The sequence below is a fragment of the Archocentrus centrarchus genome, chromosome 4, assembly GCF_007364275.1.
Source record: "Archocentrus centrarchus isolate MPI-CPG fArcCen1 chromosome 4, fArcCen1, whole genome shotgun sequence".
In the NCBI taxonomy this organism is placed as follows: domain Eukaryota; kingdom Metazoa; phylum Chordata; class Actinopteri; order Cichliformes; family Cichlidae; genus Archocentrus; species Archocentrus centrarchus.
Window position 1 is genome coordinate 927,191 of NC_044349.1, and position 20,322 is coordinate 947,512.

Below are 20,322 nucleotides of genomic sequence, written 5' to 3' on the forward strand. Positions count from 1 at the left end.
AGCCAACCCTAACCTGAGGCGACTGGTGGAGCTCAGAGGAGAGATTGGTGCCTTCACGTTCTGTCAAGCTGCCACATAGGAATCAGAGTGCTCACTAATTCCAGCTACTGACAGACAAGTCACACACAATCACACTGCAAACTCAAGTGCATGCCCAAACAACAGTTATGTGATTGCAAAATCACTGGTCATGCAATCCACAATCCAGCCACTTCCTGGAGAAGGAGAAACTCGCTGACATTTAGCCTTTTGCTGTTCGACATCAGAGATCATTTAGGATTCTGGAAGGAGATCATTCAGCGTCCCGTTCTAGCTCTTTTTGGTAGGTTATGGTAAAAATTTAATGTAAAATATTCCTCTTAAAGGTTTCTGTCCTGCATTGCTCCATTTTTCTGAAGTACTTTGTTGGGATTTGCAGTGTGTTTTTATAAGATGAGATATAGGTTTACTTGTGCACCTTATGCACTTCAGATGTTGGAGCAACAGATGCTGGATTAATGTAATTATGTTGCATCACTTTTTCTCTTGTAATAGCTGCGTGCAGACTGTGTGCATAAATGCTTGGATTTCAGCAGGATCTATTCAAACCATCTGCTTCCATAAAATTAAATATCATTAATACAAAGTGCGGCATTGAAAATTAACACTTTCCCGAAAAACCTCAATAAAAAGACAGTAGTTATGTGAGTTATTTTAGTGATGTTGTGTAACCAGTGTTGCATGAAATCTGAGACATGAAGAGGCGGAGCTTTGTTAACACTGTGCAAAACAGGGCTTTATATGTCATAATTAGATCACATTTTTTATTTTAAAAATACATAATAACCAACTTCTAAAGCCGTGAGAGTGACATCACAGGAAACGCGAAGAAGTAGCAGAAAAAGTAGAGCCCAAAATAGAACTACACATTTGACTATATGTTCAAATCCACCACTGGAATTTAATGGAAGTAGGGAGGGGAGCATAAGAAAGTGCATACCTTACTACAAGCAAATACATATATTGCAATAAAATGTATTCAAAATAAGTGGATAATTAGTTAAGTTATTGCTTTCCTAGTTAACTTGCTTATATTTCCATGTGAAATAAAGTGAAAGTGTAAAGCAAACAGTGGAAAAGTAGCTTTTAAATTTGCGCTTAAATCTGTCCACCGTCCTCTGCTCCGGGCCGGGCCGGGCTGGGCCGGGCCGGGCACGCCTCTCCGTCTGAATGCGGATGTTTGCTCAGCCTTTAAAGCAGAGCGCAGCTCAGGGAAGCGGGCGGAGAACTGGAAGAGCATCGCTGCAGCTCCTTCACATCCAACATCTGACTACTGTCTACAGCAGGTAATGGAAAGCTCTCTCTGATGCTACAGAATGAATGCTAATAGAAGTCGCTGGCGTTCAGCACAGCGTTTATAAAGGAGTCCTTACAGCGCTGAGGACACTGACAGGAGCTCTGCCTCATTTTCCATGAGAGGAAAACAGGCTGAAATATGTTTTCAATGTGTCAAATTCGTTTGGGAAACATTTGTTTCTTGTATTTTACGATCCTCATTAAATATATGTATGTTATTATATACCAGGAGAGGACATACAAAATGCCTGGTTTTGTGGTTGCTAGTTGGGAGCGTTCAGTGAGCACTCTACAGTGTGCCACACACACACACACACACACACACACACACACACACACACACACACACACACACACACACACACACACACACACACACACACACCGTGAGCAGACACACCCTGTGACATCCAGACTGCTGGCTTACTTGTGGTTCCTAGGATACTTAAGAGTAGAATGGGAGGCAGAGCCTTCAGCTTTCAGGCCCCTCTTCTGTGGAACCAGCTCCCAGCTTGGATTCAGGAGACAGACACCCTCTCTATTTTTAAGATTAGGCTTAAAACTTTCCTTTATGATCAAGCTTATAGTTAGGGCTGGATCAGGTGACCCTGAACCCTCCCTTAGTTATGCTGCTATAGGCCTAGTCTGCTGGGGGGGTTCCCATAATGCACTGTTTCTTTTCATTCACCTTATTAATTTGTTTATACTCCACTCTGCATTTAATCATTAGTTATTATTAATGTCCGGCTCTCTTCCGCAGTGTGTCTTCACTGCCCCTCCCTGAGCCTGGTTCTGATGGAGGTTTCTTCCTGTTAAAGGGAGCTTTTCCTTCCCACTGTCACCAAGTGCTGCTCATAGGGGGTCGTTTTGACTGTTGGTTCTCTCTGTATTATTGTAGGGTCTTTATCTTATAACATAAAGCACCTTGAGGTGACTATTTGTTGTGATTTGTTGCTATATAAATAAAACTGAATTCAATTTATTTGTGATTTTGCTCTCTGAATCCAGTATGAAAGGCAGATTTGATAACTGTATAAAACTGGGCCTGCAACAATCGATTATTTTCATCTCAAGTCTCTAAAATGTCAGAAAGTTCTGAGGAATTAATAAAACTTAAAGCCATAAAATTGCTTGTTTTGGCCAATCAGCTGTCCTGAACCCAAAGTTGATCAGTGTCCTGTCATTTCAGAAGCTGGACTCAGAGAATTTTGGTATTCTTGCTTGAATAAGTCATATCATGTTAGCTGTTGAGGGGGTTTAATGAAGACACGTCTCCTCTCAGGTCCTCATCATCACGATGGTACACAAAGAGTTTCAGACTGCAGGGAAGAAGCCTGGCCTGCAGGTGTGGCGGGTGGAGAGCATGGATCTGAAACCCGTCCCTCCTGAACTCTATGGAGACTTCTTCATCGGCGATGCTTACATCTTGCTCCACACCACCAAGGCTCCTTCTTACAATGTCCATTCGTGGATTGGTATTGGATTTTTTTTGCTGAGAGCAAATTTAAATCCTCTCTGCCTGTATTGTGTTTGATTTTACAGGCATTCTATCCTTTTTTCACTGTTCATCTGTTTAATCTCAGGCGATGAAGCTTCTCAGGATGAGAGTGGGGCGGCTGCCATTTTCATAACTCAGCTGGATGACCACCTGGCCGGAGCTGCAATCCAATACAACGAATTTCAAGACCGAGAGTCGATCACCTTTCTGAGCTACTTCAAGTCAGGCATCAAATACAAGGTGAGACACGCATGCTCACAGAGGTCTAAATGTTTTGAATTTGTTTGTTTCAATAAAGTTCTATTCTATTTCTAAATAAAGCATTTTAGCGATCTGACCTCAGGAGGCTGTTCAAGTACTGTCTTTGTATGGGAAGTAACTTGTTGCTGTGCTATTTTTGGGGCATTGCCAGCTGTGATAGGTGGTCCCTCAGGTTTTCCTGAGGTACTCCGTGGAGATTTTGAACCAGCAAACAAGGCGAGCTGAAACATGTTGCCATCATACCAAAGAGCTAAAGAGCTGTACATGTCATAAACTGATGCAGGAAACAGAGCTGGAGGATGATATGAATTTGAAGTTGTGATACTAATCTCGTGGCGAAAGCAGTCTCTTGATGTGATGCACAAACACACTTTATAGTGACTTTCAGCTGATTTTGTCGCTGTCGTCTCTGTAAATGTGCTGTGACGGCTGCAGGCACCAAAACAGCTCTGAAGGTCCAGCAGGTAGTCCGACTGAAGCCATGCTGCTGTTTGTCATAGTTCAAGGAATGAACTTTGTTCTGCTGTCAGTCGAGAGCAGCTCTAATCAGGACACCCGGAGGAGTGCAGTGACTGTGGGCACGATTCAAGGCATGTTGTAACACCTTCTGTGTTGTTATGCACAGCGGCCCAAAGTATTTTCCTCTTATACAGTTACTAGAAAAGGAGTGGCTAAAAAACCGTGACATACGAGAGTCTGAAATGATTCATTACCTGAGTGTGAATACATGTCGAAGGTGTGTGAGAGCTGATTTTGTTCCATGTTCAAAGAGCCCGTTAAGGTCATGCATGCATGTCTGTGCTAATGAGCATATTCTAAAGTTCCAGAAGCTTGGTGACCACCTGGGTTCCCTTGAGGATGCAATATATGAGCATATATCATTTAAATAAATAAGGTGCAATGTTTCCATTCAGTATCTACTTCTATTTAATGCATGTGGCTTTTCCAGGGTCCTCAAACTCTGATCAGGCTGCAGGATTAGCACTGCCTGAGCCTCAGTTCTCAGTGTCATGGATTCCACATCTGTGGAACATCAGTTTGAGATGTTTGCATGATCATATTCCTGCATATTTGTCAGCTGCATGTTCCTGCTGTAAAACCTCTTCTACCACAGCCCGAAGGTGTCAGAAGAACTAGTACTGGGCTCAGAACTCATGCCTAGAAAAGGCTTTAAGCTAACTTTGGATATTGCATGATCATGCTGTGTAAGCCATTATGGAGAGCAGCACCAATACTGGAACAAATTTTTAGCTCTGTCTCTACCTCTGAGCACTGGGTTATGAACCTGTGTTAACAGCTGCAGGATTAGCATATAGAGCTAAGCCAGAGAGAGCTTATGTTTTTTTTTACATATGCATAAAACTAATGTACATCATAATAACATGCTTGTAGGCTGTAATTAAATGATAAGTGTAGCCACCTTGACATCACCTGTTGATTTATGGAAACTTCAAGTTTAGTCATTTAGATAGTGGCATGTTGATTTTTCATAAAAACAGATGGAAAAAGCAAGTGTTAGATCTGATGGAGGGAAAAAATACTCCCAGGGTAGCAAGATAGCAGTGTCCTAAAGCCCAGCCTTTCACCTGTTTTACTTTAAATTGCACCGTAATGTACTCGATGAACCTTTGCTGTATTAAATAAATCTTGAAACTTGTGATAAAGACCAAAAACTCATTGGCAACACGTTTATTATGGTCATAAATAAAGGGAGAAGTGAAGCTTTTTCCTCATAGAATTGTACATTTGGTTTTTGTGACCTGAGTCACACTTTATTCAAAGCACCTGTGTTTGCCTCACTTTCAGAACTGGAGGCTGCATCCATCTTTTATATGCAGTATAGTGTATATTTATGTGCTGGACTCTTTATAGACTCTCTTCCTAGTATCAAAGTTACCTGTTGGTCGTTTTTTACACAGTTTAAACAAATGAATAGACGCGATCTTCAGAGATGATGTTGACTTTAAAGAATTGAATAGTTACAAATGCAGCACACAGGCATGACAGCTGTGCCAGTTTTCTCTCCCAATACTTTAGTATTAATCTTACAAACACCATAATTGTGAAATATTTTGGACTTTTTAACCCAGAAAGGTGGAGTTGCCTCTGGCTTCAAACATGTGGTCACCAATGACGTAGCTGTTAAACGCCTGCTGCACCTGAAAGGCCGTCGACCGGTCAGAGCCACGGAGGTGGAGCTGTCCTGGAAAAGCTTCAACAAAGGAGACTGCTTCATCATTGATCTGGGGAAGGTGATCTACAACATAACGTGTTTTACAGAGATACAGGAGTGCAGGCTTTAGCTGCTGCTGTGTTTCACCACAGCCTTATTTTCCTCTTTGAATCTTTTCTCTGAATCGATAGAACATCTACTGCTGGTTTGGCAGTGAAGCGAATCACTTCGAGAAGCTCAAAGCCACTCAGATGGCCCGAGATATCCGTGACAATGAGCGAAACGGCCGTGCTGAGGTGCACACGGTCGATGAAGGTGCTGAGCCGGCAGCTGTGACTACGGTAAGCCTCCTTTATTTAAAACACTTCACAAAACACTTTGTGTTGTTTGTGACTGCTTAAAAGAAGTCGTTTGTGTCACTTGGGGGTTGGAGAGGATGTTAAGTACAATGCTGTATTCATTTATAGGAACTCGGAGCCAAACCCGACCTCCCACCAGGAAGCACCGATACAGATGTTGAAACGACAAACAGGAACAAGGCGTCGCTTTATCTGGTAAATGCCCGCACAGGGAGAGGGCCAAAACCTCTGAGCCCAACACTTCTAATTGGCTTTCATTTTAAACCTAATAAAAGGTATTTTATTAGAAATGATCAGGTCCACTTGTTCATTTTCTCCACTGTTGCTTTAATGACAGCAGCAGTCAAGCTGCAGGGACTCAGTACAAGAATTTACAAAACCTGATTAGCCATGTTATCCTGCCATTGTGTTTCTAAGAGCCTCCTGTGATGCTGGGGTTTCATGTGCTCCAAACACATTCAGTGGGGTTGAGGTTGGGTGAGTATGGAGGACAGACTGAAAGTCCACCCTGTTTGACTCTCAGGATGGGCTCAGACGTGTTTCTTGTTCCCCTCTCCAAAGGCGATGCTATCCACCCACTGAGACCAGACTTGCTGATTGCAGTCTTTGCGTATCTGTAGTGTGTGTGATTGTGGTTTGATGCTACAATGTCCACAGATTCTTTATAGTGCTCTCCACAGGGCCCTTAGAGTAGAAGCCTTCAGTGAAGTGCTGAGGAGGAGACTGTTTAAAGTAACTATGTGATCTCTGACACTCAGTTTCAGCAACATTGTGCTCACAAAGATGGACAGTGGCTGCAAATTGATTTCCCTCAACAAACCTCTAATGAGTCAATCAAAATGTGTAATTTGTTCCATTCTGCAGTTTGATCTGAATGCTGCTTCAGCGAGGAGACACAACCAAGGCACTGAAACAGTTACTGCCACTAACCTGCTGACCTAACTGTAGTGTTTCTCATTAATCTTCCTGTGTGTGTATACTGCATACGTTTCTATAATTTAACACTTTGGGATCATTTCCAGGTTCAGATCAAAATATGAGAGATGTTTCAAGGTTCTGTTTTCAACCTGTGCTGTATCTAGACTTCAAATGATTCCTGTATGTCAGAGACACAGATGACAGATGCAGATGTTTCCATCTCTGTGCTGTCTAGATTTCTGATGCTGCTGGCACCATGAAGACGTCTTTGGTGGCTGATAAAAACCCATTCAAACAGGGCATGCTGTCCCAGAACGACTGCTACATCCTGGACAATGGAGTGGACAATCAGATATTTGTCTGGAAAGGTATTTTCACATCCATTTATTTACAGGTGGTACCGCTCCATTTAAACATGCATGACTCATTAATAGATTTTACCAGTCTAACGTCTCTGCTCTGCGTACCACACTTCAATCTGCAGGACGCAACGCAAATAAAGAAGAGCGCGCAGCAGCGAAGGCTGCTGCAGACAAGTTCATCGCAGAGCACAATTACTCCAGTAAAACTCAGGTAATATCAGCATGTAGAGATCATCTGCTGCCAGAACCTCATCCTTCCTGCTCCCTCCATCCTGGTTATGAGTTCATGCTTCTTCTGTGGATTTTATGCACAGGTCCTGATAGTGCCAGCAGGGAGTGAGCCCACCTTGTTTAAGCAGTTCTTCTTCAAATGGTTTGAAGGGAATATCACAGGCCCGGGTCAGACCTACACAGTAGGTCGTATCGCCAAGGTGGAGCAGATTCCCTTTGACCCATCCAAGCTCCACAACAACCATGCCATGGCTGCCCAGCATGGCATGGTCGATGATGGCTCCGGGAAGGTCCAGGTATGTAACTAACATGACATTCGGTGTGTTATTTTCTTCAAATATCAGTGTGTCACTGCAGCATTGGTGGATATCTGCAGATTTGGCGTGTGGAAGGAGGGGATAAGGTTCCTGTGGATAAATCCACCTATGGGCAGTTCTTTGGAGGTGACTGTTACCTGCTGCTGTACTCTTACAACCACGGAGGCAGAGAGAGGCACATCATCTACACATGGTGGGTGAAACAGCTCCAGTCTGGCAGGATTTGTCTTTTAAGGGTCCAGGCCAAAGATTTATTCTTTCTCTGTTCAGGAACATGAAACATGCAATAATAGAAATAAACAATAGAGCTCTTACAAAAACAAATGCGCTGTTTTTATTGCAGTTTGTGGTCAAACAACTGCGTCTCTGTCCAGAGCACATTATCACAAATGCTCAGGTCTTTGCTCCAATAACAGTTCAGTGCGATGGGAATGCAAAATGCATAAAACTGAAGCTGATGGGAGGTTTACACACATTTAAAATTTGTGTTTTCTTATGGTTTTAATTCTTAGTTTATTGTTTTCTGTAATTATAGTTATTCATATTGAATCCCTTTGTTCGTTCATGTCATTTCTCTTGACTCGTTTGTTCTATATTTAGTTTTCTTCTCAGTGTTGTGACAAGTCTGCATCTCTGCCTACTTGTTTCCAGTTTCCTGTTTTACTTTGTGAGTCTCACATGCTTCGTGTTCAGTTTGTTTCCTCTTGTCTCGTTTAATTATTCCCAGCTGTGTCTCCACCTGCTCCTGATCCTCTCGTTATCCCGTGTTTGTATTTAAGCCGTGGTCGTGTCGTCGTCAGCGTTTAATTGTGCTGTGTGTCTCTCTGCTCCTTAGTTTTGTATTTTAGTGCCGGTGCCCAGTCAGCTCCAGTTTAGCTGTACTTGTAATGTCACTTCACAATAAACCACCTTTAACTTCCACCCTGGCTGCCACACAGGTGATAGACAGAGTGGAGGAAAGGCTGATATTAGTATTCATAGGATGTCTGAAAATTCTCAACACTGGGACAAAAACATGTGGAACAAATTACAGAATAATTGTGTGCAGTTTACATATAAGCAGCTAACATGCATTTAACCTGAAGCTGTGTGAAGGGGCTGAGTGGGTCGGGTGTATTTAACTGTGCCTGAAGAGTTAACACACGTGTGGCTTTGCTGTAGGCAGGGGCAGAAATGCACTCAGGATGAACTGGCTGCTTCAGCCTTCCTCACTGTCCAGCTGGATGATTCCATGGGTGGAGTCGCAACACAGGTAAGAGATTTACTGTAAAAGCAATTTAAAATATTATTTTAGGTTTCAAAGAAGATTAAAATGTTGTACCTGGCAGTAAGAGGAACAGTGCAACGCTCGCATCAGTCTTATGAAATGTGGGGCTACAGCTAGCAGCTGTTAGCTTTGGATACAAGTCGGACAGCGAGATAGAAATGTAGGTGGATGTTTCTGAGCTGCTGTTTTCAGTCTTTACTCTGAGCTGAGGGAACCAGCTCCTAGCTGCTGGTTACTAAACAGATAAGACTGGCATTAGTCTGCTCATCAGACTCAGTGACTGTGTGGCTGTGTCTCTGCAGGTTCGCGTCACTCAGGGTCAAGAACCCTCCCATCTCGTGAGCCTGTTTAAGGACAAGCCCCTGGTCATCCACCTGGGTGGGACGTCCCGTAAGTGTGGAGAGACCAAGCCGAGCAGCACGCGGCTCTTTCACGTCCGCAAGAGCTGCACCAACGCCACCCGAGCCGTTGAGGTCAGCCTCATTTATTACACTGAATGTGCATGAACTGCTGCTTTATAATGATCACATGATGCTACTCCTCCTTATACTTGTCTCACTGACCCAGGTGAAGCCCCTTGCCTCCTCTCTGAACACCAATGATGTGTTTGTGCTGAAGACGCCTGACTGCCTTTTCCTGTGGAAGGGAAAAGGTGCGAGTTCGGACGAGGTGGCTGCAGCCAACTATGTTGCCAGCCTCCTCGGAGGAACTGCTACTGTGCTGGAAGAGACACAAGAGCCAGGTAAGGGCCAGAAGTAGAACTTTGGTTTCCACAAAGTGGTCCTATGAAATGTTCCATATAGAAATCTGCTCTCCTCCCTGTTTCCAGCTATTTTCTGGGCTGCTCTGGATGGTAAGAAAGAATACCAGACGTCCAAGGCCTTGCAGGGAGTGGTCCATCTGCCACGACTCTTTGGATGTTCAAACAAAACTGGCAGGCTAACGGTGGGTATTCAGCGGTTTATCAATTACTGATCAGGCATAACATTATGACCGCTGACAGGTGAAGTGGATAACACTGACTATGTCCATCATGGCACCTGTTAGTGGGTGAGATATATCAGGGAGCAAGTGAACATTTTGTCCTCAAAGTTGATGTTAGAAGCAGGAAAAATGGACAAACATAAGGATTTGAGCGAGTTTGATAAGAGCCAAAATGTGTTGGCTAGTTGGTCAGTGTCTCCAAACCTACAGCTCCTGTGGGGGGTTCCTGGTCTGCAGGGGTCAGTATCAATCAAAAATGGTCCAAGGAAGGAACAGTGCTGAACCAGTGACAGGGGCGTGGGCAGCCAAGGCTCATTGAGACGTGTGGGGAGTGAAGGCTGGCTTGTACGGTCCGATCCAGTGAACGAGCTACCGTAGCTCAAACTGCTGGTTCTGATAGAAGATTAGATAAAACTTCATTAATCCCTTTAGGAACATTGAGAAATTAAAGGGTGGATGGTGGGGTGCGTGTGCATCGCTTACCTGGGGAACACCTGGCACCAGGATGCTGTACTGGAAGAAGGCAAGCCCGTGTGATGCTTTGGGGAATGTTCTGCTGAGAAACCTTGGATCCTGCCATCCCGCCATAGTTGCAGGCCATGTACACCTTCATGGAAATGGTATTCCCTGATGGCTGTGGTCTCTGTCAGTAGGATCCCTGCCATGAATCAAAAATGGTTCAGGAATGGTTTGAGGAGCACAACAATGAGTTTGAGGTGTTGACTTCCCCAGATCTCAGTCCATTCGAGCATCTGTGGGATGTGCTGGACAAACTAGTCCAATTCATGGAGGCCCCACCTCACAGCTTCCAGGACTTAAAGGATCTGTTGGTAACACCTTGGTGCAGATACCATAGCACAGCTTCATGGGTCTAATGGAGTCCATGGGTTGGGTTTCTTTTGGCAGCAAAGGGGAGACCAACACCATATTAAGTGGTCATAATGTTATGGTCGATCAGTGTATGTTATATATAAGCAGTCATGTTATTTACTTACAGATATTTTAACCATCTTTATAACTTTGTAATACAATTTTCAGGTGGAAGAAGTGCCCGGTGAATTCTCACAGATTGACCTAGCAACTGATGATGTCATGATTCTGGACACCTGGGATCAGGTATAAAAGCACTTCTGATGAAACACTCCAGTTGTAGTGAGTCTAAGTGTTTCTCCCTTTGATTCCTTCGCTCTAAAATGCCTTTGGTTTCTGCTCCCACCAGATTTTTGTTTGGATCGGAAAGAATGCAAATGAAACGGAGAAAACTGAATCACCAAAAATGGGTAAGAATTATTAGAGTGAATGGAGTTATTTTCCCAGAGAAAAAGTGTGAATTATTATAGCTATTCTTATTTTAGATAACTGGTCATTTTATGAGGAAAAAACTTACAACTTTAACAAAAAAGTATTTAAATATTCTTTGAGATTATTGAGTCATACAATTTTTTTTTGTGCCCTTTTTTTTGTAAATGTATTGACTTACTCTGAGAACAAAATATTTTTTGTCAGACATTTAAGACTTTAATCTTGGAAATATATAACTGCCTAATCTCAGAGAAAAAAAATTCCCACTTACCCTACGGGCGGTCTTTTTGCCCTCCAAGCTCGGGTCCTCTACCAGAGGCCTCGGAGCTTAAGCAATGACCGAGCAAAGAGAGGGAAGGTAGTCAGAACTGAGGGGATTGCACTACCAGAAGGCAACATTGCAGCCATTGAGGACAGCTACAAACCTTGGAATCCCTTCAGGAACCATGAAGAGGAGAAAGCTGCAACCTCCAAGTACCTGCAGAGAGTAAGGCAAGTCCTGACATAGAGAAATCCTACCAATGGCTGGACAAAGCTGGACTGACAGACAGCACAGAGGCACTAATCATGGCAGCACAGGAACTAGCTCTGAGCACAAGATCGATAGAGGCTGGGGTCTACCACACCAGGCAAGACCCCAGGTGCAGGCTGTGCAGAGATGCTCCTGAGACAATCCAGCACATAACAGCAGGGTGCAAGATGCTAGCAGGCAGGGCATACATGGAACGCCATAAATAAGTAATCAGCATAGTATACAGGAACATCTGTGCAGAGTATGACCTGGAAGTCCTGAGGTCAAAATGGGATACGCCCCCAAGGGTGGTTGAGAACAACAGAGCTAAGATCCTGTGGGACTTCCAGATACAGACAAACTTGTGATGCTAACCAACCGGACATCGTAGTGGTGGACAAACAAAGGAAGAAGGTCGTAGTGATAGATGTTGCAATACCAAGTGACGGCAACATCAGGAAGAAGGAACACGAGAAGCTCGATAAATACCAAGGGCTCAGAGAGGAGCTGGAAAAGGATGTGGAAGATGAAGGTAACAGTGGTCCCCGTGGTAATCAGAACACTCGGGGCAGTGACCCCCAAACTGGGAGATTCCAGCAGATTCCTGGAACAACATCTGAGATCTCCGTCCAGAAGAGCGCAATACTGGGAACAGCTAAGATACTGCGCAGGACCCTCAAGCTCCCAGGCCTCTGGTAGAGGACCCGAGCTTGGAGGACAAAGACCGCCCACAGGGCGAGCTGGGATTTTTTTCTTTTCATAATTGTTTGTAACTTGTAAATTTACCACTTAATGTTGAATAATATAAAGGTTTCTCATACTTTTAATGGCCCTTTTATGCTATTGTATAGATGAGACTTCAGATCACATGTTTCCTGTTTCCTTTCAGCCAAACAGTACGTGGATACAGACCCCTCTGGCCGTCGCGGTACCCCCATCACCATCCTTAAGCAGGGGGAGGAGATCCCGTCCTTCACCGGATGGTTCCAAGCTTGGGACCCAAACTTGTGGGAACAAGACCTTTATGCCCAATAGAATTTAATAGCAAAAACACCCTTTCTTCAAATCTGGATAGTTTGAATGCTTAGCATGCTTTGTTGACCTTGAAGCATAAATTGACACATAAGATGCAGCTTCTCTGCAGATGAGCTTAGAGGGCAGTTTAGAGGTGTGATGCATGTTAATAAAGATTTAAATATTTACAGCTCACAAGTTTGGGGTCACATCTTCTTGGAAGATGATTAATCTAATCCTACGTTTGACTTTCACCGAGACCTGAGAATCTACATTTTATTCACACTGTCTCAGTCTGAATAACTAACGCTGAGTCTGAGAAAATTACATTTGTTTTTAGATAAAATAAAATTAAAATGATCATAAATCTAGTAGAAGACGATTAATTATTGACCTCTGATTTTTAAGGTGGTATTTATGTAAGTGATCAGAGCCCTGGTTTTAGCAACTGTCTGTGCTGTTTCTGCAACATGTTACCAAAAGCAAATTTACCTTAAAAGGCTGCACATGGTGGTTAGCACTGCTGCCTCACAGCGAGAAGAACACCGTAGACCAGGGATCCTCAACTCCAGGTCTTGAGGTCCGGTGTCCTGCAGGTTTTAGATGTGTCCCTGATCCAACACACCTGAATCAAATGGCTGAATGACCTCCTCAGTATGCAGTCAAGTTATCCAGAGTCCTGCTAATGACTTCTATATTTGACTCAGGTGTGTTGAAGCAGACACACATCTAAAACCTGCAGGACACCAGACCTCGAGGCCTGGATTTGAGGATCCCTGAGCTAGAAGGTCTGGGTTTGAATCCACCTTGGCCTGGGCCGCTCTGTGTGGAGTTTGCATGTTCTCCCTGTGTCTGCGTGGGATTCCTCCCACAGCCCAAAGACATGCAGTTAGTGGGGTTAGTGATTCTAAATTGCCCATAGGTGTGAATGGTTGTCTGTCTCTCTGTGTTAGCCCCGCGACAGGATGGCGACCTGTACAGGGTGTATCCTGCCTCTACTGGGATAGGCTCCAGCCCTCGCAACCCTGAACAGGATAAGCAGAGGATGGATGCTGATTAAAAAATAATTCTAGTTCTGATAGGAAAGCAGAAAATTATTAAAATGGAGCTGTGTATGCCAGTAGATGTTAAAAATCCATCCATTCTCTTCCACTTGTCCTTTTCAGGGTTGCCCCAGCTAACACAGGGTACACCTGTACAGGTCACCAACCTGTCACAGGGCTAACACAGAGACAGACAACCATTCACACCTATGGGCAATTTAGAGTGACCAGTTAACCTAACCCCACTAACTGCATGTCTTTGGACTGTGGGGGGAAACCCACACAGACATGGGGAGAACATGGAAAATCCACACAGGTGGAGTGAGTGGAATCGAACCCAGGACCTTCTAGATGTTCTATCTGTGAGGCAGCAGGCGCTAACCACCACACCACCATGCTGTAAAGAAAATTTTGGATGTATTTTCAAAAATGATATTAAAAATCATTAAGTAGGGTACTTAATAAAAGAGACCCACAGTTAAAAGTAATGTAATGCACAAAAACAGCTAAACTACATCCTCCAAGTGAAGTGTGGCCTTCTTTATATCAAACGCACCTTTTTGCTATCTTGATTGCAAAAAAAATTGTGAGAAATTGAGAAATTTAATAAAATATTTCTCCATTGTTTGATTGTATTCTGTTTGATTTAAATAGAAAGATGTGCTTTGCTGATGGGTCTGATGGGTTTCCTCATCTTACAGCCAGACTATCATTAGCCTAAATCCTCACCATGCTACGTACCACGTGAAGACCATGAATAATCTTCAGGCCGTGTGCACACCGCTTTTTGCTGAGTTGTAAACCTCTGGATTAGGAGGGGGGGCTTTAAAAGGGCCTGCACATGGCCTGCTGTCTCTCGTCTTTTGTTCCCGTTTTGTTCTCTGCTGCTGGAGCTGCAAGACAAACACTAACCCGGCACAATGAACCAGAAGGTGGTACTCATCACCGGCTGCTCCTCTGGGATTGGCCTCGCTTTGGCTGTCCACATTGCAAAAGATGAGAAGAAGAGGTTCATGGGTAACTTTTTAAAGGGCTTTGTCTAAGCTGGCTGAGGTTGTCGAGCTGCAGTTCGGAAACTCTTTAGGTCAGGTGTAAAGAGAAATGCAGGAAAATGTATTTCATGTATATCGGAGTGTGACGGAAGAACACTTCAAATGTGAGAATGGAAATGTGTGAAAAATGCTAGAGGCTAATATTTAGGTTTTAATTTTAGGGGTGTTTTAAAATATTACCATCTCACATATACTTTTACTTGAACTCCACATGGCTGCTGAGCCCAGCTCATTCAAACACTTCCAGCAGTGAACACTTTGCAAACTATTCATTAAAGTTAACTGTAAAATGAATACCATTTAGCAAGGATATTTAAGGATATTTACATCATCAGGGAGGGATTTCTTGGCTTTCTTGCACAGGCTCACTTTTTTCATACCACAAAGACTAAGCATAAATACTTTTATTGGAAGTGTGCTGTGGACGAAATGTGTGGATTATCCTGAGTAACTTTTACCTCTGCTGTGCCGATGCGACCGGCAACACAGGAAAAACAAACTCAGAGAAAATCAAATGAAATTTGTCCACATTCGCAGATCCCACCGGAGATAATTTGTGGTAAATTTTAATTTCACTTGTGTATTCAAAAAAAAACGCCACAGCTTCAGATGACTTTTGCTGTTGTAGTCTACGCCACCATGAGGAACCTGAGTAAGGCCGACGCTCTGATTGAGGCAGCAGGTCGGACCCTGGGCCGGACCTTGGAGATCAAGCAGCTGGACGTGTGTGACGAGGCCTCCATCAAAGCCTGTGTGGACAGTCTGCCTGAGCGCAGGGTCGACATTCTCAGTAAGCTCCACCAGTCAAAACAGCACAAACAGGCTTTTTAGGACTATTATTTTTACATCTTTGTATATTTCAAATTCATACGTGTGTGTGTGTGTGTGTGTGTGTGTGATCTCCTTTCACAGTAAGTAATGCTGGGATTGGTCTGATTGGACCCATCGAGTGTCAGTCTATTGATGAGATGAAGACTCTCATGGACACCAACTTCTTTGGACTTGTGCGATTAATGAAGGAAACCCTGCCTGACATGAAGCGCAGGAAAAAAGGTCATATTGTGGTCATTAGCAGCGTCATGGGGATTCAGGGTGAGAGCTGCTACACCTGCTGATCATGAGAACATTTTTATGACACGGTGTCTTAATGGCGTCTTTCTCCGTTTCAGGGATTTTATTCAACGACGTCTACGCAGCATCTAAGTTTGCACTGGAAGGCTTCTGTGAAAGCTTAGCAATACAAGTCCTGAGGTTTGGTCTGAAGTAAGATACTGCCATTTTTACCTCATTACCACATTTTGACCTTTGTGAGGTTAAAAACGTGCACACAAAGGGAGGGATACAAATTTCCTGCTGAGAACAAACATGAAACGACCTGCAAAGCAGCCGCTGTATCTGGGACATCTGTGCAGTCATATTGCACAATAACACCCACCCCTTTGTGCAGGAAAGTATGCTAACACACCTGGATTTTTGGCATGTTTTAACAAAAGCATTGAATAGTAACTGAATATGAAATGTATTCAGGGTGGTTTCTAAAGTTTCCATAACTGAAATGTTTTCTTTTGGAAGGGATGTGTCTCTGTTTTATTCTGCTTCTCTTTCTCCTCCAGCATCAGCCTGATAGAGCCAGGTCCAGTGATTACAGAGTTTGAGCGTAAGGTTTATGAGGAGGGCCTGAAGATTGATCTCAGCAAAGCAGACAAAGTGACTGCTGACATGTTCACAAACATCTACTTGAAGAGCTACAAACAGATCTTTGAGACCCTCGGGCAGGTTCCTGAGGACGTAGCAGAGGTATTATTCAGCAGACATACTTCACCTTTAACCTTTAACACAATGTGAGAACGATAAACTATACTGTGACTTATTTTTCCTCCTAGCACACCTTCAAGGTCATCACCATGGACAATCCGCCCTTCCGTCACCAGACAAACACTCTTTACACCCCTATGACCACACTCAAATACGCCGACCCCGGCGGTGACCTCCCAATTGAAACATTTTACAAAATGGTATTTGAACACGACAAGGTCTTCACCACCAGCCTGAACTTCTTCAAACTTTTGCGCTGGAGGAGCAGAAAGAGTTTTAGCTTAGATAAGAGCAACTGAGTGCATGTCATGTGTGTGTTATTTCTGTGACACAGGCTCATTTACCTGTATTTTCTTTCTTCCCCTTTGGAATTATGAGCTGAAATAAAGAAGCATATGAAAAGCAGTGACCATGCAGCCTCTTTTTACACGTGGCAGGAAGCTCCTGCAGGCTTAAACCACACCCAGTAACACAACTGTACGTTAAGTCGACAAGCCTCCGAGCCTTATGCGATATGAGACATAAGCAAAGCTATAAAGAGCAACATTAAATCAAAGAAAATCTGGTAGTTTGGAGAGTTTTAAAGACGAATTGATTGAGTTTGCCTTTTTAAAGGGTTTTGTTATTTTGTTAACCAGTTCTGTTAGTGACATATTGTGCCTCTGACAGAGTGCCAGAAACACAATATGTCACTAACACTAAGCCATGAGTACTTCGATAATCCACTGGATTATCTAAGGTATGTACTCATGGCTTAGTGTGGAATATGGCTGTTGGGGTCTGAGCCTCACATCACATGGACTTTATCATGAGAAAACTTTTTTTTTTTAGGATATTAACAGTATTTATTCAGAAAACACGTGAAAAGAATAAAATTCAAGCTGTTATTCTCTGAGTGGACAGTAGGTGGCAGAAAACAAACATTAGGCACACCTGTGAGGCCAGTCTGTCTGGATGCTGCTGAATATTGATGAACTCAAAAATAAAACAGAGGATCATCACAGAAGCAGGGGCATAAATGACTGTGTCTGCAGAGGGGTACAAAGACCCACTAAAACAGGCAACAAGGGCAGTAGAGGTGACATAAATCATTAGAGAGACTCATGATAAATGAACTCAGAACTGACGTAGGGCCACTGTTAGACAGGTATCAGTTTGCATACACAAAAAAACGTAGTACTAATGATGCCATGTTAACATTAATGCATTTTATTCTAAAGCACCTTGAAAAGCCTGGTACATATGCTAGAATGTTGTTTGTTGATTTCAGCTCAGCTTTTAACTCAATTCAGCCGCACATGCTCCTTGAAAAGTTGGTGCAGATGAATGTAAACCCCTTTTTAATTAGGTGGTACCACTCTTTCCTTACCAACAGGCCACAGAAAGTCAAATTCAATTCTACCTTTTCAGATACTGTACATTGGTAAGCAGTACTGGCGCCCCCCAGGGGTGCATCAGTTCACCATTCTTATTTACCCTGTATACAAATGACTGTCAGTTCTATGTTAAATCAGCACATTGTGACCTCGTACCTCGGTGTTCACGCTGACAGTGACCTGAGCTGGTGGACACATGTTGCCACGGTGTCCGCCAGCATTCATCAGCGTCTTCATTTTCCGTGCAGACTCCGTCTATTCGGAGTTTGCAAAAACATAATGGTAATTTTCTATAGAGCAACAATAGAGTCAGTACTCCGGTACGGTCTAACTAGCTGGTTTGGAAATCTAACAGTTAAATCCAAAATGCAAATCCATAATCTAATAAGAACAGCGGGCAAAATCATGGGTCACACTCCCCCCAACCTTCAGGAACGCTTTGACCCAGCAATTATTGCACAGGCAAATAGCATCTTGACTGACAGCTCCATGTTCTGCACACAGAGTACGTGCTGCTGAATTCAGGAAGGAGGTACAGGGTTCCTCTATGTAAATACAACAGGTACAAACATTCATTTGTACCCCTGTCAATTAAGGCAATCAACGAGCTAACATGATGAAGAAGTACACATAGCAAATTGTATAGGTTCTTAGATTGTATACTGGTTAAAATGTATATTGGTTTTATATTTACAGTTCTATTTTTTCTATGTAAATTATTCTGTTTTATTGTTTTTATTGTGTTTATCGGATTGAGTGGTGGTTTTGTTCTGTTGTGCAGGGGTACCCTCTTCTTCTTCTTTTTAAACCAAGATAAATTTCTCCCAAGGGAGACAAATAAAGAATCTTGACTTGACTGTCAGCCATCAGTCTGGGGTCAGTAGAGAAATTGGGATCATTTGTGTGTATGCTGTTAGTTTTCATCTGAGGTAGTGACACATTAAGCTAATAAATTCTGAGTGAGAACCACTTTGTTTTCTGTATCTATCTATCTGTTTGTATTCAAAGGAAAAAATCAGGCACCGGGTTAGAGTTACATTACTCGTACCTGATCATTTTCAGGTGAAATATTTTCTTTTCCTTTGAGTTACTTAACACTGACTTATAAAACAATCAAACATATAAAAGGCACCCAACTCAAGGGATGAACCAGTGTTTGTGACAAAAACACATAATTTGTTCCCATTTCTTTAGTTGAATCAATGGAAAATACCAAAGATAACACAGTTTGACAGGCACAAAATAGTTTGTTGCACCAGCAAGGTGATTCCTAGTGAGCTAATAGCTGAAAACGTGGCATATCTCAGCATGGTGCACAGTGTGGCCTTAAAAAATGGAGAAAATGGGACAAGTGGAGGACAAAAGAAGAAGTGGCAGGCATAAAAACTGTCTACAGCAGATGAACAGCATCTGAAAGTCACGTCCTTAAGAAGCAGGAAAAAAAATCCAGCAAAGACCTGAGAGCTGCATCTGGACCTTCAGCTGATCCATCTGCTGTTCACTGAAGCCTCATCAGAAACGGTCTCAGTGAAGGGTTTTTGGTTCAGATTGTTGCCAATATGTTCAGAGGTCAGGAGAGAGGTGTGACAGTGAGTGCCTGCAGCCATCTGTAAACATGGCAGAGGCTCTGTCATGGTTTGGGGCTGGATTTCAGCCAGTGGTGTTGGAGATCTTGTGAAAATTGATGGAATCATGAATGCAGAAAAGTACCATCAGATTTTGATACAACATGAAATACTGTTTGGAAAGCATCTGATTGTCAGCAGTTTCATTTTTCAGCACACACTGCAGCATGTATAGAAAAACACACAATCAATCATGGATTGCCCCCCCCCCTTTTTCCATCGGGGAACAAATGGTTCAGATCAAACTGGAGTTATTGTACTCAGCCCTACAAACATTAGAAACATGGTGTCTAACACATACTTAATATTTCTAAAATTAGAAACATCCTTTCTCAGAGTGATGCTGAAAAGCTAATTCATGCATTTATTACTTCTAGGCTGGACTATTGTAATTCATTATTATCAGGCTGTCCTAAAAGCTCCCTGAAAAGCCTTCAGCTGATCCAAAATGCTGCAGCTAGAGTACTGACAGGGACTAGAAAGAGAGCAGATTTCTCCCATATTGGCTTCTCTTCATTGGCTCCCTGTTAAATCTAGAATAGAATTTAAAATCCTTCTCCTCACCTACAAGGTCTTGAATAATCAGGCCCCATCTTATCTTAAAGACCTCATAGAACCGTATCAACCCAATAGTGCACTTCACTCTCAGACTGCTGGCTTACTTGTGGTTCCTAGGATACTTAAGAGTAGAATGGGAGGCAGAGCCTTCAGCTTTCAGGCTCCTCTTCTGTGGAACCAGCTCCCAGCTTGAATTCAGGAGACAGACACCCTCATCCCCAACCAGTCACAGCAGATGACCCCCCCTCCCTGAGCCTGGTTCTGCTGGAGGTTTCTTCCTGTTAAAAGGGAGGTTTTCCTTCCCACTGTCACCAAGTGGGT

At 43.2% G+C, this 20,322-nt stretch overlaps 2 protein-coding genes across 3 annotated transcripts; both read left to right on the forward strand.

Moving 5' to 3' along the window:
- The first annotated feature begins 304 nt into the window (after positions 1-304).
- scinla (scinderin like a) lies at positions 305-13,165 on the forward strand. The gene is made up of 18 exons (XM_030727651.1): positions 305-322; positions 1,228-1,325; positions 2,618-2,810; positions 2,919-3,073; positions 5,185-5,346; positions 5,459-5,608; positions 5,735-5,821; positions 6,780-6,912; positions 7,029-7,117; positions 7,221-7,433; positions 7,514-7,647; positions 8,616-8,706; positions 9,024-9,194; positions 9,289-9,463; positions 9,551-9,666; positions 10,744-10,821; positions 10,925-10,985; positions 12,408-13,165. Exons 3-18 carry the CDS (start codon positions 2,633-2,635, stop codon positions 12,551-12,553), a joined length of 2,139 nt encoding a protein of 712 aa, XP_030583511.1. The 5' UTR covers positions 305-322; positions 1,228-1,325; positions 2,618-2,632; the 3' UTR covers positions 12,554-13,165.
- Positions 13,166-14,410: 1,245 nt separating this feature from the next.
- LOC115779412 (retinol dehydrogenase 8) lies at positions 14,411-16,851 on the forward strand. Of its 2 annotated transcripts, none has more exons than XM_030728057.1 (6): positions 14,411-14,592; positions 15,256-15,417; positions 15,540-15,719; positions 15,797-15,890; positions 16,241-16,424; positions 16,511-16,851. In XM_030728057.1, the coding sequence occupies exons 1-6, from the start codon at positions 14,496-14,498 to the stop codon at positions 16,739-16,741; spliced, it is 948 nt and encodes a 315-aa protein (XP_030583917.1). In that variant the 5' UTR covers positions 14,411-14,495; the 3' UTR covers positions 16,742-16,851. The 2 variants fall into 2 exon arrangements, with proteins under 2 accessions (XP_030583917.1, XP_030583918.1); XM_030728058.1 differs by having other exon boundaries at positions 14,428-14,592; positions 15,231-15,417.
- The last annotated feature ends 3,471 nt before the right edge of the window (positions 16,852-20,322 follow it).

Excerpts from the sequence above, each read along its gene's own strand:
- scinla (XM_030727651.1), top strand. The coding sequence starts at position 2,633 with ATGGTACACAAAGAGTTTCAGACTGCAGGGAAGAAGCCTGGCCTGCAG. Across the intron at positions 3,074-5,184 it reads AGTCAGGCATCAAATACAAG|AAAGGTGGAGTTGCCTCTGG; the intron begins GTGAGACACGCA and ends TTTTTAACCCAG. Across the intron at positions 7,118-7,220 it reads ATTACTCCAGTAAAACTCAG|GTCCTGATAGTGCCAGCAGG; the intron begins GTAATATCAGCA and ends TTTTATGCACAG.
- LOC115779412 (XM_030728057.1), top strand. The coding sequence starts at position 14,496 with ATGAACCAGAAGGTGGTACTCATCACCGGCTGCTCCTCTGGGATTGGC. Across the intron at positions 15,891-16,240 it reads GTCCTGAGGTTTGGTCTGAA|CATCAGCCTGATAGAGCCAG; the intron begins GTAAGATACTGC and ends TTTCTCCTCCAG. Across the intron at positions 16,425-16,510 it reads TTCCTGAGGACGTAGCAGAG|CACACCTTCAAGGTCATCAC; the intron begins GTATTATTCAGC and ends TTTTCCTCCTAG.